Consider the following 14,538-nt stretch of genomic DNA (forward strand, 5'->3'; position numbering starts at 1 on the left):
CAGCACTGAGGTGGAGACCACGCCGCTGAACCACGGAGGTCTTCGAGCGAATTGAAGTGTATAACCTCGTTATATAATCCCCAGAACCCAATGAGACACTCCGGGAATGGCCCGCCAGGCCTCGGCCTGTGTGGCAAGGGGTTGGATTAGTTTGGGTGGTGAGTCACCGTGTGGGGACTCGACACACTTGATAACTGGAAGAGGAAATTTGCTCTCTTTTAGAAAATTTTTTTTTTTTTTCTTGCTATAACAATATAATATAATATATTGCTATATTATAATAATTCTCACTGTGTGTGAGGGCGCCTTTGGAACGGACCCGTGATTCACAACAGTTTTTGGAACAAACAAACTGTCATTGGCACCCAGAACCGAACGGGGTGTTTGAAGGCACAACAGAGGGTGTTTCGGAGTTGGTCTGGCACTTGCGAGACTTTGCTCCCTCCTCTTCCGCAGGGTTCAAGGTCAGCTTGGGCCGGGGTCCTTGACGCTTAGGAAACAGGTAGCGCTTGGCAGAGCGGGAGCGCTGTCGAGGCTCAGGCTTTTGAGCAGGCTGAGCGGGCGATGGCGCAAGTTTTGCTGGCTGCTGCACTGGAGCAGGCTTGGGGCGACTAGTGGCCGTTGCAGAGCTGGACCACTTCAGCAAGAAGTGTCGCATGGCCTAGGACGACTTCTGAGCCGCGGTGAATCGCTCCGCAAACCCCTCGACAGCAGGTCCAAAGAGCCCCATAGGGGAGTCGAGGAAAGGGACCTTGTCAGCCTCCTTGATCTCTGTGAGGTTTAGCCATAAGTGGCGCTCCAACACCACTCACAAGACTCAATGAGTAGCAAGACTCAATGTGCACATTCCATCTCGTTCAGAGTGGCTTCCGCGTGAGGTTTACCCAAGCAGGAAATGCACTCTGAGTGGCCGTCACCATCGTGCAGAGAGATTCTGCACGGCGTGCAATGACGGCGTAGCATTAGCAACAACGCCGCAAGCGCTTTTAGAGAAATTTGCTTTTTTAGCAGGGAATGAGCTGGCATCTGCGTCGGCTCAGTCTGCGTCTGCAATTCGGAGAGCGGGCTGGAAACAGCAAGAAGGCGCAGAAGAAAAGGCAGCTTCAATCCGCAGCGAGGCGTGTCAACGGCGAGCGTTTTGAGTCCTGAGATCAGCGAAGGGAAGAAGTCATCGCTGAAGGAGAATTGATCTCCTATGATTGATTTCCTATAGCCAGATGCCCCCCCCCCCCCTTCTGGCGGGCTTTGCCGCCATAGGCTCGTGCAGCGCCACTGACGAGCCATTGGTTTGTTTTTATTTACTGCACGAACCAATGGCCGTGCAGTCACGCTGCGTGATTGAAAAAGTCTTCAGTCCTCTGAGAAAAAGGAGTTTTTCCCCATAAGCGTCTAGCGGCGCAGTACGAGTGAAGTATCGAAAGGGAACAAGCATTTGATTCTGATTAGAGCAGCTTATCTAATTAAGCATGAGACTACTAAAAACCACAAACCTCTCAATTATACACAGACTTCAGAGGTACACAAACTCGCACACAAGAGACAAGAGAGAGAGAGTTCAAGAAATTGAGAAGAATGAGTGAGTTTATAATGGGAATATAACGAACCTCTCTGTGAATTCTCCAAGTGCATGTTTATGTCTTTAAATGCACAATAGAGCACCGAGAGGTCTTAGAACGAGAAGACATGCTGAGAACACTTAAATGAATCTCCTCATTATAGCCAGAAGGGTTTAATCAAAGGATTCCAATGATTTCACCTACACCCACTTAGAGCAGCAAACATATTCCTCCTCTGCCATTATCCTTGTTGAATTACTCACACACTTGAGAAAAAAAGGGGGAAAGACCTAAAAGAGGTTTAGGAGTGGTGTTATCCAAATTCTTTAATTTTCAAAGATGCCCTCTCTAGTGTTAGGCTAGTTATCCAGTGAGGAATCTGGCCTCGGATAGCTTTACAGCTCACTCATAAAGCTATAAAAACCCACCCGCTTCAGACCAAGAATTTTTTCAATAGAGCTTGGAATTTTTATAGCATACAGTCCAGGAGGATGAGCCTACAGCATTAAGGAAACTGCTTTAAATCATTGACTTTTTATAATTGCAGGCTGACAGGTGACTTGCATGGACAATTGCTTAAAACGATTACAGTGCTCTCTACAATATTTGAGTGTGATTGGTCAACTGCAGCATTCTGTTTTCAACATACCATATAAACTGTATCATATTAATCATTTAAAAGTTTGGGGTCAGAAAGATTTCTTTATTGTTTCTGAAAGAACTCTCTTATCTTCACCAAGGTTGCATTTATTTGATAGAAAATTAAACAGTTAAATAGTAACATTGTGAAATCTTATCACAATTTAAACACTTTTCTATTTTAATATAACATTAACATTTTTATTTATTCCTGTGATACAAAGATGAATTTTCAGCAGACATTATTCCAGTCATCAGTGTCACGTAAAATAAAATAAAATAAATCTTACTGACCCCAAACTAAACTGAAATGAAGTTGAATAGATACTGTATGTCTTACAATTTATTGCCTGGTTGTTCCTTGTCTTGATTTGATATTCTATCTATAGTTCAAGTTTCTTTATTTGCACATCGTAAACTGAATTAACAATTGTGGTGGTTTTTACCCTGGCACCTGACCCCAAGTTTATGTATGTATCAGTGCTGGTTTTATGTCTCTTGTATCGCTCATGGTCATATTACTATGTGGTCTCTTTCTTCTCACATAATACAATAATTTTAACTCAAAACAGTATTTATTAAGCAGTATAATGTATAGTCAGACTATATTAGTTTCTTCATAAATAAAAAAAAAACAAAAAGAAAATCTACAGCTGTCTTTCCATATGTTTTTGTTTAAAAAGCTTTCCATTTGTTTATTGCATTGATTATCCATGCGTACATGTTGAGTGTTTTAAAAGTTCAAAACAAGATTAAATGTAGCTAATAATATTAAATTAAACTGAAGGTTTTTATGAGTAATCGCCACCCAGGATAGAAAACAGCAAAATTACTTCCATCTTCTGTGTGCTTTGAAGACAGCCTTGTGGAAGAGACCTTTGTGAAGGAATCAATTACTCACTTTCTTTAGCGAGCGACCTAGTGAATAGAGTTCATTTCCCACAGTGTTCTTCATGGATGTAAAAATGATGCATTTGCAGTCAGTGTGATGTTTGAACTGTTGTTCCCCATAGTTTATCTTGACTTCAGATGAATTCAAATCTGACTTATTTATGGATAGTTTTTATGTAATGCCCCCAGCCTTCATAGTGAACTGTTGTTAAGGGATGGGCAGAACACAATGTGTTAACATGGAGTCACTTAGCACACTTATTTCGCTACGCAAGGGACTTCCACTGTCATCATGAACAACGACTTGAGCAGCAATTACATGGCCAGACCTCTGCTATGATTTACCCCGTCTGACAACAGTGGTTTGGTCCCCTTTCAGCAGATCACATCAAGAGGAACGTACCAGGAAGACTCCCCTCCCAGGGGAAGCACATTTAATCTTATGTGCTAAGGAAGGATCAGAGAGATGAGGTGAGTTCCTCTCTGATCAGGCAGCGTGAGGACAGGTCTTACCCGGCAGATCCGGGCGACACGAGACAGCACGCTCTTGTCTGTAGTGCTCCCATCACGGGATGCCTCGCGGAAAAAGAAGTAAATCTTGTCATCGTCAGGGTTGTAAGTGTCCACGATTGGATGGGCGGAAATAAACTTGCCCTCTGTGGAGATAAAAGAGAGAAAAGATGGTCAGCTTTAATTTATTTCTGTGATGCCAATCCACCAATCACTTTATTATACTCACAAGAAAGTGTGGAGGCCTATCAACAGAGCTAAGACTCACTGTTTGTGTGTGTGACAGAGTATAAAGACAAAACTGTATCCTACTGTTTTGTGTAAATGCTAGGCATTTCCTTTTAGACTCACAGCAGACTGTTAATGGGTGTTTAGGATTGGAAAATAGACTGTGGGTTTAAACTCCATTAAATTGCATCATCATTGAGGAGGAAACCAGAGGTGGAAGTAAGATAGTCATTAACTCAACGACTAGGACTAGACAAAGACTATATTATATTGGACTCTGCAAATGACTCAGACCCAAATAGAGAGGGGAGAAGAGGAGATGAAAATGCCAGCAGCTGGTATAAAGGATTGGAGTGTTACTACTCTCAGAGTTATTCAGAGTCCAAGCAGAAGATATACTGTATCGCATTTAGTTTTTCAAGATATTTAAGAGGTGGAAGTAAAAAAGATCATATTTATAAGCTATTTGACACTTTTATGGGTATATCAAAAAACTTCAAGCTGGGTTAATAACAGCCAATGCAATTTTGTAAACACTGGCAACTCACACACACCTGACCATAAATTTAATCTTCTGTGCTGAGTGATTTGACTCATCAATTTTTATGATTTAAGGATCTTTTCTCCTAATCAAGTGAGCTATGTTTCCTAAACACACAGGCAACGCCTCAAATGTGGCACATTTTAATGCCGTAATAACTTTTCCACAGACTGTGAGAATAAATCATTATTCCCTCATTAAACTCCCTCATTCAGAACTTTTCAAGGACACTAAATCAAACCTAACAACTAAACTGAAAACAGGTTGTATGCCATTCACTGAGTGCTGGTATGAGTGTATTGAAGCAGACTGGTGGGGAGCGCTGACCATTGATCCAGTAGTCCTCAGAGATGTCTGTGCGAATGTACTGCTGGTCTGGGGGTGGGCCGAGAGAGCGGCTAAACGTGCTGTCCTTGCCTAGGAAATCAGACGCCGTGCCAGCATAGAGATACTGATCTGAAAAAATAAAAAGGGAGCATCTCAGCGTAAACATAAAGCTGCGGTCAGTCGGGCTGTAGGCACGTTTACATCATCGACATCAGCATTCTCTTGTCCTCTTTTCCTCATACGTGATATACAAGCCCAACTGAGCTCATACAATATGTTCCATAAATAAATTACCGTCTCCATAATATCCATGACATCTAAAATGGGTTTATGAATTATGTTTTTAGAATCACTTAGCGATTTCTATCGGAGTTATCATTTGGTGTTTGGGCCTCCACCCTACCTCACCCTTCTCTCTATGCATGTGGTTTGGAGCAAATCTCGATGGCATCGAGGAGAACGTGCTCTGTGTTCTCCCAGAGTTGTTCCCTGTTGATTATGGTTGTCCGTGTAAATAAACAAACACACTCAACCACACTGTTGAAGGAGGAGTTCAACCAAAAGTAAAAAATCTCATTTGCAATACTGTCTTTGGATTTTAACTTAAATTTTTTACTTAAATTCTAGTCCATTTCGCACACAAGGCTGGATTTTTGGGCTTTTTTTGGAGCTTGTCACAAAATGTTTTCATTGCATTAAATTTCTTCAAAACTCCTTTTGTGTTTTTTGCAAGTCAATCTTGGAATGATATGAGGGTGAGTAAATGATGACAATTTTCCATTTTGAGTAAACTATTTTTTTTTTACTTTTCTAGTTCAGGTCTTTTTATGAAGATTACATTATAGCAATCCAATTTCTGGTAGGAAGGAAATATCTGATCTGGATCTGATGACTAATGGCTATAATTAATCAAACTTTGTTCAGCTGGAAAAATTCAGACTTCAATACAACCCACAGAAATTGAACGCAAGAAAAAAAAAAGTAAAGTTTACAGCTGGTTCTCTTGACAGGGTGTGACATTTCTCTTCAGCCCTTCATTGGAAACATAATGGTTTAACGGTTTAACTTGAAGCCAAAAATAAAAGTCTAACAGACGGTACAGAGAAACCAGGTTTTCGTGGAAGAAAGCCGATCACGTGCAAATAGTAAAATGCTCTTTACATCAGGTTTGTGTTTAGAGAAGGAAGATCTGTTAGATTCAGGTTCACCTGTGAGTACTGAAGCAAAGGGCTGGTGTGGATCAAAAGGACATTTCATTCGGCCAGATTCCACAGTGTTGCTGTGTAGGTGCAGCCAGCTGTCCTAATGATTACACAAAACACTCACCATTACTATTTACCATACAGGAGAAATGACTAAACACATTTTCAAGAATACCAGTGAATTAAAAACTCAATATAATCTGTGTGGAAACCGTCAATAATTTAATTCCTTGCCTCTTTGTGACCTTTGACCTCTAAGAAAGCACAAGTGGGGTGGAACGCTCCAGTACCACAGGCGTAGACATGAGTCCGGTTATAGCTGTGTAAAACTCGAATGAAATTAGCACATTCGGTCTGAGGTAGAGAGAGAAAGAGAGAGAATGTGAGCATGTAAAGTGGCCTTAAAAACTATTTGGATATTTATAAAACATTTAGTCACATTTATCAATGTCATTTCATTAGATAGAAGAATATCTAACAAAGTGTCTTTATCATGAAAGATATCATCAGCATTCTTCTTAAGTGTTTCACAAAAAGAATTTTGCAACATTTCAGATGACAAAATAATCAACATTCTGTATAAAAATACCATGGTTGAGGGGACTGACTTAATACATTCACTAAAAATCACTTTGGGATGAAGTGATATAATATACACTACTGTTTAAAGGTTTGTAAGAAAACATTTCTTATTATCAATGTTAAAAACAATTGTGCAGCTTTATTTTTGTGGAAATAATGATACATGCAGTGAAATGCAGTGGAGGTCTGAAGCAAATAGTTCAAACAGTTCTCTTTTACAAGACAGGTTTGAGTTAGAGAGGTCGGGCTGTGTATTGAAATGTTCATTCAACAGACATATATCTTGACTGATACTTACGAGAGGGTTTTTACCAGCTAGTATACACATATCCACCCTGTCTCTTGGAGCTGGCCAGCTCAGCTGGAAGTGAGAAACACATACACACAAAAAGCAATTAAATTCAGGTAAAAATACAAACCAATACTTTGTAATTTACATAGTCAGCATAAGTGTTTACAATCGTCTCTCATGGAAAGGTAATTCAACCATGAAGTGTAAACTGTACAAAAACTTGAGATTAAGCTGGGACTCAAAGTAGGATTTTAAACAGAGTTTAATCCATTGTGTATTTAACAGATAAAAAGATGTACACTTGAAATACTGTACAAACATTCTGGGTTAAGCTCACGAGAGGGAGGATGACGTACAGATAAAGAGTGATGAAGGGGCTGCTGGCCCTGTCTCTACATACATGTTATAAAAGGCTTAAGCGCTTAGCACACACAGGCCTGACCTTCAACCTTGACCTGCCAGAGCCGTCTCTACATGTAATAAGCAATCCATCCATGATTACACATGCTCGTGAGACGACTTTATATGATGGTGCTTTGAAGATTGGCGTGCCTACCGCAAACTGAAAATGGGCTCAATACGCACACTCCACTATACAAATGAGAGCAAGTGCATGAACAGACAAACACATTACATAAACACACACACACACACACACACTCACGTCAACACATCAGAAAGGCCTTTTTTTTTTGCATTTCAATCTCTACCTCCACCTACTGTTTTTGCCATTTTTGGTATGTTTTTAAATGCATCTGAAAATATATATTTTTGCTGTATGGGTGTTTTTAATTGTATGTGAGAAAGACAAAAAATGTTTTGGCATGGCCATCTCAGGAGCACTGTAGGGTGATGCTGTGGGAATATCTAGATGTGACAGCGAAATAACTGTGAGAACCTCTTAAAGTGAAAGTACAAAGTGAACTAAAGGAACTCCTGAGGCAGAGACACGCAGAGACACATAAACACACTACTACCATGAATGTATCCATAAGTTAAACATACCCAGAGACTCTCACCCCATGCTACCAGGCATTTTGTGAGATTAAAAAGGTGTAAACAGTTTTGATTTGTTCTTAGTTTAAACCAGATTATGTTGTCCAAGCACAGGAGTATTACCAGTCGACAAGTCAACAGTTTTATAACAAAAAAAGGAAAATAGTTTTGTCACAATAAAACATGCACCTGTTTGACAAAAGACAGACAAATACATAAAAACATTGAATTTATTAAATGGTTCTGACTTGGGGATAGGCTCTTGGACCAGTAAGGCAACCACCTACGAACAACACTCTGGCAATAAATAGTACCGCACTGATCATAACAGTAACGTTTGCACTGGCAAACACCATTTTTCTTCAAAAAATATACAGGATCTAGTTTACACACAATGTTTCACTCAAAACTTGCATTTGATATAGTTATATTCATTAAATGAGAAAAGAGGGTTTAATAGAATTACAAGAATTACAAGAGAAACCTGATTAAAAATAAATAAATAAACAAAACACTGTTCTAAACCGTTTAGAGAAACAATATGGTCAATCAAGAAACAATATTCATTACAATTCTCACATCTGTTGAAAACTGTTTTTTTTTTTTTTCAAATGAAAGAAATCTGTCAACCAGTCTGAAAGCGAGTGAATGCTCTACTAAATTATTCTATGGAAAAAAATGTGTTATGTTTTGCCCCAGACCACACATAGTGTAAAGTCTTTATGTTCCTTTTCACGGAGACCTGATTCTGCATGTCTGCAGGTGTGAGCCTTTTAAGGTGTGTGTATTTACCTTTTTGGGGTGTTTATTTATGTCGTCTGGGTCCAGTAGGTAGATGTGGTCTTTGGCTCCCACCAGTAATCGGCTTCTCTCTTCATCCAATAGGACTCTCTGAAAGCGCTGGCCCTCGCTGGAACCCACAAAAGGCACCACGCTTCGAGAATGGATCAGCTCTGAAGAAGTCAAATGAGGGTGTATACATACATATAAACACATAGCATGTACTATATGCACAAACATACTAAATAACCTGTGTATCAGAATAGAGACTTGTGCAAGAGCTTTATGTGTGAAGGAGTATGTCCACGAACGTGCATTTGTTTAAGCATTGCAGTGTAGCAATAAATCAAAAATTTTATCATATCATGCTATTGCCCACTCTCCTGAATCTCTCACTCTTCTAAAATAACGAGAGGCTTCGTTACTTCTATATTCCATATTATCTACAGTAACCATATCCTCAGGCTATCTGTCATCTATGTGTTCTGATTTTATACTGATAAGGTTTCATCCTCTTTAAAATCAGCCCGTCTACTAAACCTCCCTCCTCTAGCCCTTACTTCACCTGCCGAACATGAACCAAAAGCCTCTGAGCTGTCTGAGAATTCAGCTGGATCTAATCGCTCCACCTATCAGTTCTCACACGTCGACACAGCGGCAGATTAGCTCGATGGTTCATTTGCTGTAGGTTTCATATTTCACTTCTTCTGCTCTCTGAGGGAGCAATGGCACATTCTGTTATTCTCGCTGAAGAGTGCCAGTTAACAGCTTAGACACCTGAGTTCAGACTGGCGTTTGCACACAATGAACGTAAGCCAAAAGTTGTCATGATAACACAAATAAGTTTAAAAGTTACAAGCTATCAACACCAACATAAGAGAAGTGGAAAATCTGCAAAGGTGATGTTGCTAAGCCTTGTTCATACTCTCTTTGGTATGTACAGGCTGAACTCTCTAGATACATAATTCTTAGGATATTTTTGAAACGTGTAATGGCATTTGACTAAAGCACGCAATTTTAGTAGACTTGGACAGAGTCCTAACATTTCTCCACCCTATCCTTGCACACAAAGCAGCCAGCAGCCTCAAAGCAAGAAAATCTGGCAGTGTGCAGTGTGTAAGATTTGTTAATGTTCAATCCTCTTTTTTTTCTGTTTTGAATTCTGAATTTCACATATACACACCATTTCACATTCATTCTTTCCATCTCTCAGTTTTCAGCTACCTCCCTGCATGTCTGCCATGTACATACATCGTTTAAACAGCCATGTGAGGGGTGGGTCAAGGAGCGTCAGGGTTATGAGTCTAGAGCGTCAAGAAGCTGAATAAATCCTAGGATTTAACTATTTATTCTCTCAGGTCGAGGGCAAGGTCATTTCTGATCAATATTTATAAGACAAAAAATCCTCTCCAAAATAAAAGCCCATTCATGCTAATGCCTGACTAGCTGACACTAATCTACTCTGCAAACAGCTTAAGGTCAGAGCCCTGCTGAAAGATCCCTGCTTAGCAATGAAGTCTACAGAGATTTATCTGGAATTCTGGAGCTTTATCCGGACCCCTCAGGGAATCAACTCTCACATCCCCTAAGAGTAGTAGTCTGTAAATAACAGCTAGACAATGTTTTTTGAGGATTTTTAAGAAGTGCATTGACAAACCCATTACAAAGATTAAAAGTTCTTTCATAAGTAATATCAGAGACAATATAATGAGGAGAAAATGGATCTTTTGCCTTTAAAGGGATAAAGTTAAAACCTACAGTATATGATTTCTTTTATATGAAAGGAGACATTTAGCAGAAAGTTTGAGCTGCTTGTTTCCATTCAACAGAAGGGGATGGAAGCAAGGTTTGTAAAGCTCCAAAAAAAGGGCAAAAAAAGTTATAAAAGTGGTCCAGACAACTCAAATACACATATTTAAGTCATTATTCACCAATATTTTTCTTACAGCTGTGGTCACCATTCACTTTTATTGAATGAACAAGGGAATCTTACACATTCTGGTATGAATAACTTTTTTTGATCTCCACAGAAGAAAGAATGTTATGCAGATTTTAAAATTAACAATTTTCATTCATCTGCCCTGGAACATGCAAGAATGTTAGCTAAAATTTAAATAAACAAACTGATACAAAATTGACATATCCTTGTTATACTCTTTGTGATTTGAAATATTTTGAAATACAAGCTTGGCAAACAGTTTTGGAAATTTCAGACTAATCCCATTCAGGTACAAAGAAGCTATACTTCCATGTCTAGACGGGCCAAAATGGCCACAGAGCGAACAGACTCTAACAAGAACTTCTTATAAGTCCAATTTTCTAAGCTTGTAGTGTAATGCTACGCTTCTGCAGTTTGCTGCTTGTAGTGGCTTAATAATTATTCTTATAAGAAATGCAGACTCCCTGTGGAAACATAAAGAAAGCATTGTCCATTCAGTTCAATCTTTACATTGTGCTATACAGTTCAACCTTCACACTGCAACCTATTTCAGCCCTACAGGTACATCATTTATCTTCAGGCAATGGCAAAGCATAAAGGTCGATGAGTGAAATACAAACCTATGAAGTAATGCACAATTTGAGGGGTTGACAAATGAAGGTACCCCCAGCTATTCGCCAAAAACAGAGCTCTAATGTCACAGAGCAAGACTTCTTTTAAGATTTCTCAGACGGTAAAGGATTACACTCTTAGGTGTAATCAATATCCTGCCTGTGGTTTGGGAAGAGAGCCAAACTAGTGGAAAATAGTATAACTCTGTGTACAGTACATTAGGAAGACGCATGTCCATATTTATGACCTGCTTGTTTTACATCTGTTTAGAGAGCCACAGCCAACTGGGAGCCATATAGTTATAAATTCATTGTAAACTATACTGTGAGTTCTGAAATTGCTGTTTTCCTATTGCAAAACAAGGCTTTGTGTTTGCATGTTTCACGTTCATGACTCTGCCATGCATGTCTATAACATCATGCATGTACACTTTATGTCAAACACATGAAAATATACCACTCATAAAACAATCAATTACTCTCACTCAAGACCCCAGTGCCGAGGGAGACTTGTCTTTAATAGAAATATTTACACAACCTGAAGATAATATTTTGATGCGTTTCACTGGACATTGTCAGCTAGGAGTGATGTTAACGACAGAAAGAATATTGTTTAGTTGACTCCAGAGAACATTATGAGATGTACTATAACCCAGATCAGATGTTCCCCATTTAGCCTTCCTTTAAGAGAAAAACAAGAGGAACTTACTGCCGATTGGCCTTGAGGTGTGCACGCAGTCCTGCATACTTCTGGATAATGACACACTCTGTTTTAAAGGAGTACAGTGATACAGAAATGGTGCCGTTGTTTTTATGAGAGCATCTGCTCAGATGATGGATTATGAAAGACTGTACTTCTGCATCCTCTCCAAACAGGACCAAACATGGAGCAGTACAGCAAGTTTTAAGATCAAAATGACCCGCTCAGTGTAGGTTAATGGATTAGAAAAACTTGTAAAAAAAAAAAAAGCCCAGCGGGAACAAATATATTATACATAAATCTATAGGATATTATAGATGGTTTTAAACGACTAGTCAAAAAAAATAAATAAATAAATAAATTTAAATAAATAAATATATTATATATATATATATAGTATATATAGAGTTGCTGAAATCGCGTTTGGTCTCGTACTGTATCGTGTATCTTGTCAGTGTGTGCACTTGCTTGGCCATTTGTAGTTGATAAACAGGAAAGTGGGTTCAAGCGCCAGCAGAAGGCAGTGTAATGAAGTGGTCTTTAAGAGAAGCAGTCTATCAGCGGAAGTTTAAAATCAGCTCGTAAGTGTATTTACTTGACTCAGTGTTTAGCGCATTTGCCGTTGCTAGGAAACGCTTATTTTGTTTACTAGGATGAGAGTTGCTGAAATCGCGTTTGGTCTCGTACTGTATCGTGTATCTTGTCAGTGTGTGCACTTGCTTGGCCATTTGTAGTTGATAAACAGGAAAGTGGGTCCAGCTGAATTGAAATGATCATTTGTTAGATTGGTATAATGAAGGTTATTATACCGCGGCAGCGGTCGCGGCAGTCGTCGTGTGAAGCCCTCTTAGTGTGAACTAGACCAAAGAGTGTAAAGACCATCGACTCTACCGTGCGACTCCACCGGGCAGGGACACCGGCAAGGGATAGTAGTAGCTTTTTATTTATTTTTTTCATTGATATGTTTATTATTGAAATGTTGTTGTTATATGCATGTGTTAATTTTATTTAATTTCTTTATTTTCTTAAATATGTGGGTAGATAGTATTTATAGAGTTGTAACTTTTTAGTTTTAGTTACTTTTTCTTATTTGTAAGTCGCTTTGGACAAAAGCGTCTGCTAAATGACAAAAGTAAAAGTAAAGTAAAGTATATATATATATATATATTATTTTTTTCATACTAATATTTGTTCGATTTTAGGCTATGCTTTAAAACAGAAAAAACTATGGCAATGCGTTAAGACAAATAAACTAAAGTAAACACTTTTATTTATTTAGTGATTTATTTTTCTTGCATAGTTGGGCTTCCCAATAAGTTTATTTAGTTTAAAGGATGTTTACTGTTATACTGTTACATAGATTAACATGCATAATGTCTCACAAAAATTTTTACAATTTTTGATTTATGGTTACAAAAGAGAGAGAAAGAGAGAGAGAGAGAGATTATTTCATTTTAAATGTATTTATTTATTTTGCAGTGAAACAATGTTTATTTGCACTTTAATATCTATATAAAAATAAAGGTTTATTATCGGTCTCTCAAAAATTCATTCTCAACATTCAAATTTCAAATGTAGATACTTCAAAAAAATCTCTTCAAGAGCTCAGTTACTGCATGCTCATTGCATGCACAAATCATAATTTCTAGCACAAGTCAGCTGTCTGTTCTCTCCTCTCATTCACGTCATTCTCGACAACTCAGCTATGGCAAACTGACACACAGCATGTAGGATTTTTATGCTAAAGAAACTGAAAATAAACAGACGCCCCTGCACAGTCACTCATATTTTTATTGGCGTGAGTTTCCTCATACAGATGAAGGTCTGTTTCAGTAGTGCTGGCATGCTGTGGGTCAGTCTTTAAGGAGCTATAACTTTTATTTCCCTCAGTGGCATAAACCAAACACTGCATTCAGTTAACTCCTCAAATCGAAGCAGGGACTGAACTCAGAAGAGAATGAAAAAGAGAGAAAGAAAAGAAACAAGCAGAGAAAAGGACTTTTATCTGTTCTTGTTGGTTGGAAAAAACATTAATGTCTAAAGGATTTTTTATCACTTGTCAGCACTATCAAAAACGTGTTCTAGAACAACATGGTATCTAATCAAAGTTGCCACTGATGTTGTAAAGCCCAGTGCAGATTTATCATGCGTCTACAACTGTGGACAAAGAATGCATGACTTCTAACAATCCATGTGTCAGTGCACTTAAATGAGTAAGGACGTGTTGTTACTTTTAACAGTTGTTTCTTTTACGCCTCACTTACTTTATAGCATCATGCGTTTATCTTGCCCAGAAATCCCACCCATAATACACACAGCATAAGTATGTATGTGTGTGTGAGTGTGTGTGTGTGTGTGTGTGTGTGTGTGTGTGTGTGTGTGTGTGTGTGTGTGTGTGTGTGTGTGTGTGTGTGTGTTTGAGAATGTGGCACTGCTATGGTGTTGTCAGCATAACTCCAGTGATAAGCTTAAATGTGCTGTACTCGTGGGATCGCTGTTGAGATCAGAGAGTTAACGCCTTATTGACTTATCAAACCTTTGAAGCCACAGCTGCAGTCGAGCGATCAAACACAACCACAGGTAGAGGGAGCCAAGGGAGGGAGGGCGCTCACAGCATGAAACAGTGGTTAGCAAATACCACAAGAGATGCAGACAGTTACAGTAAAATCCCAGACCTTAGTCGTCAAGTCCTTATTTAACCTCTCATTATGAAATGGTCATTTTGTTCTAGAACATCTGACACA

General features: G+C 38.8%; 1 protein-coding gene across 1 annotated transcript in view; it reads right to left on the reverse strand.

Moving 5' to 3' along the window:
- Positions 1-14,538, reverse strand: part of LOC306842599 (semaphorin-3D) — a 39,771-nt gene that overhangs the window by 11,560 nt on the left and 13,673 nt on the right. The window contains exons 3-8 of the mRNA XM_079373554.1: positions 8,557-8,717; positions 6,775-6,837; positions 6,129-6,248; positions 5,901-5,994; positions 4,693-4,821; positions 3,600-3,742 (exon numbers count right to left, since the gene is read on the reverse strand). Coding sequence (XP_079229680.1) covers positions 3,600-3,742; positions 4,693-4,821; positions 5,901-5,994; positions 6,129-6,248; positions 6,775-6,837; positions 8,557-8,717 — 710 coding nt within the window. The remainder of the gene's footprint in view (positions 1-3,599; positions 3,743-4,692; positions 4,822-5,900; positions 5,995-6,128; positions 6,249-6,774; positions 6,838-8,556; positions 8,718-14,538) is intronic.

The sequence above is a fragment of the Barbus barbus genome (assembly GCF_936440315.1).
Source record: "Barbus barbus genome assembly, chromosome: 23".
Classification (NCBI taxonomy): Eukaryota; Metazoa; Chordata; class Actinopteri; order Cypriniformes; family Cyprinidae; genus Barbus; species Barbus barbus.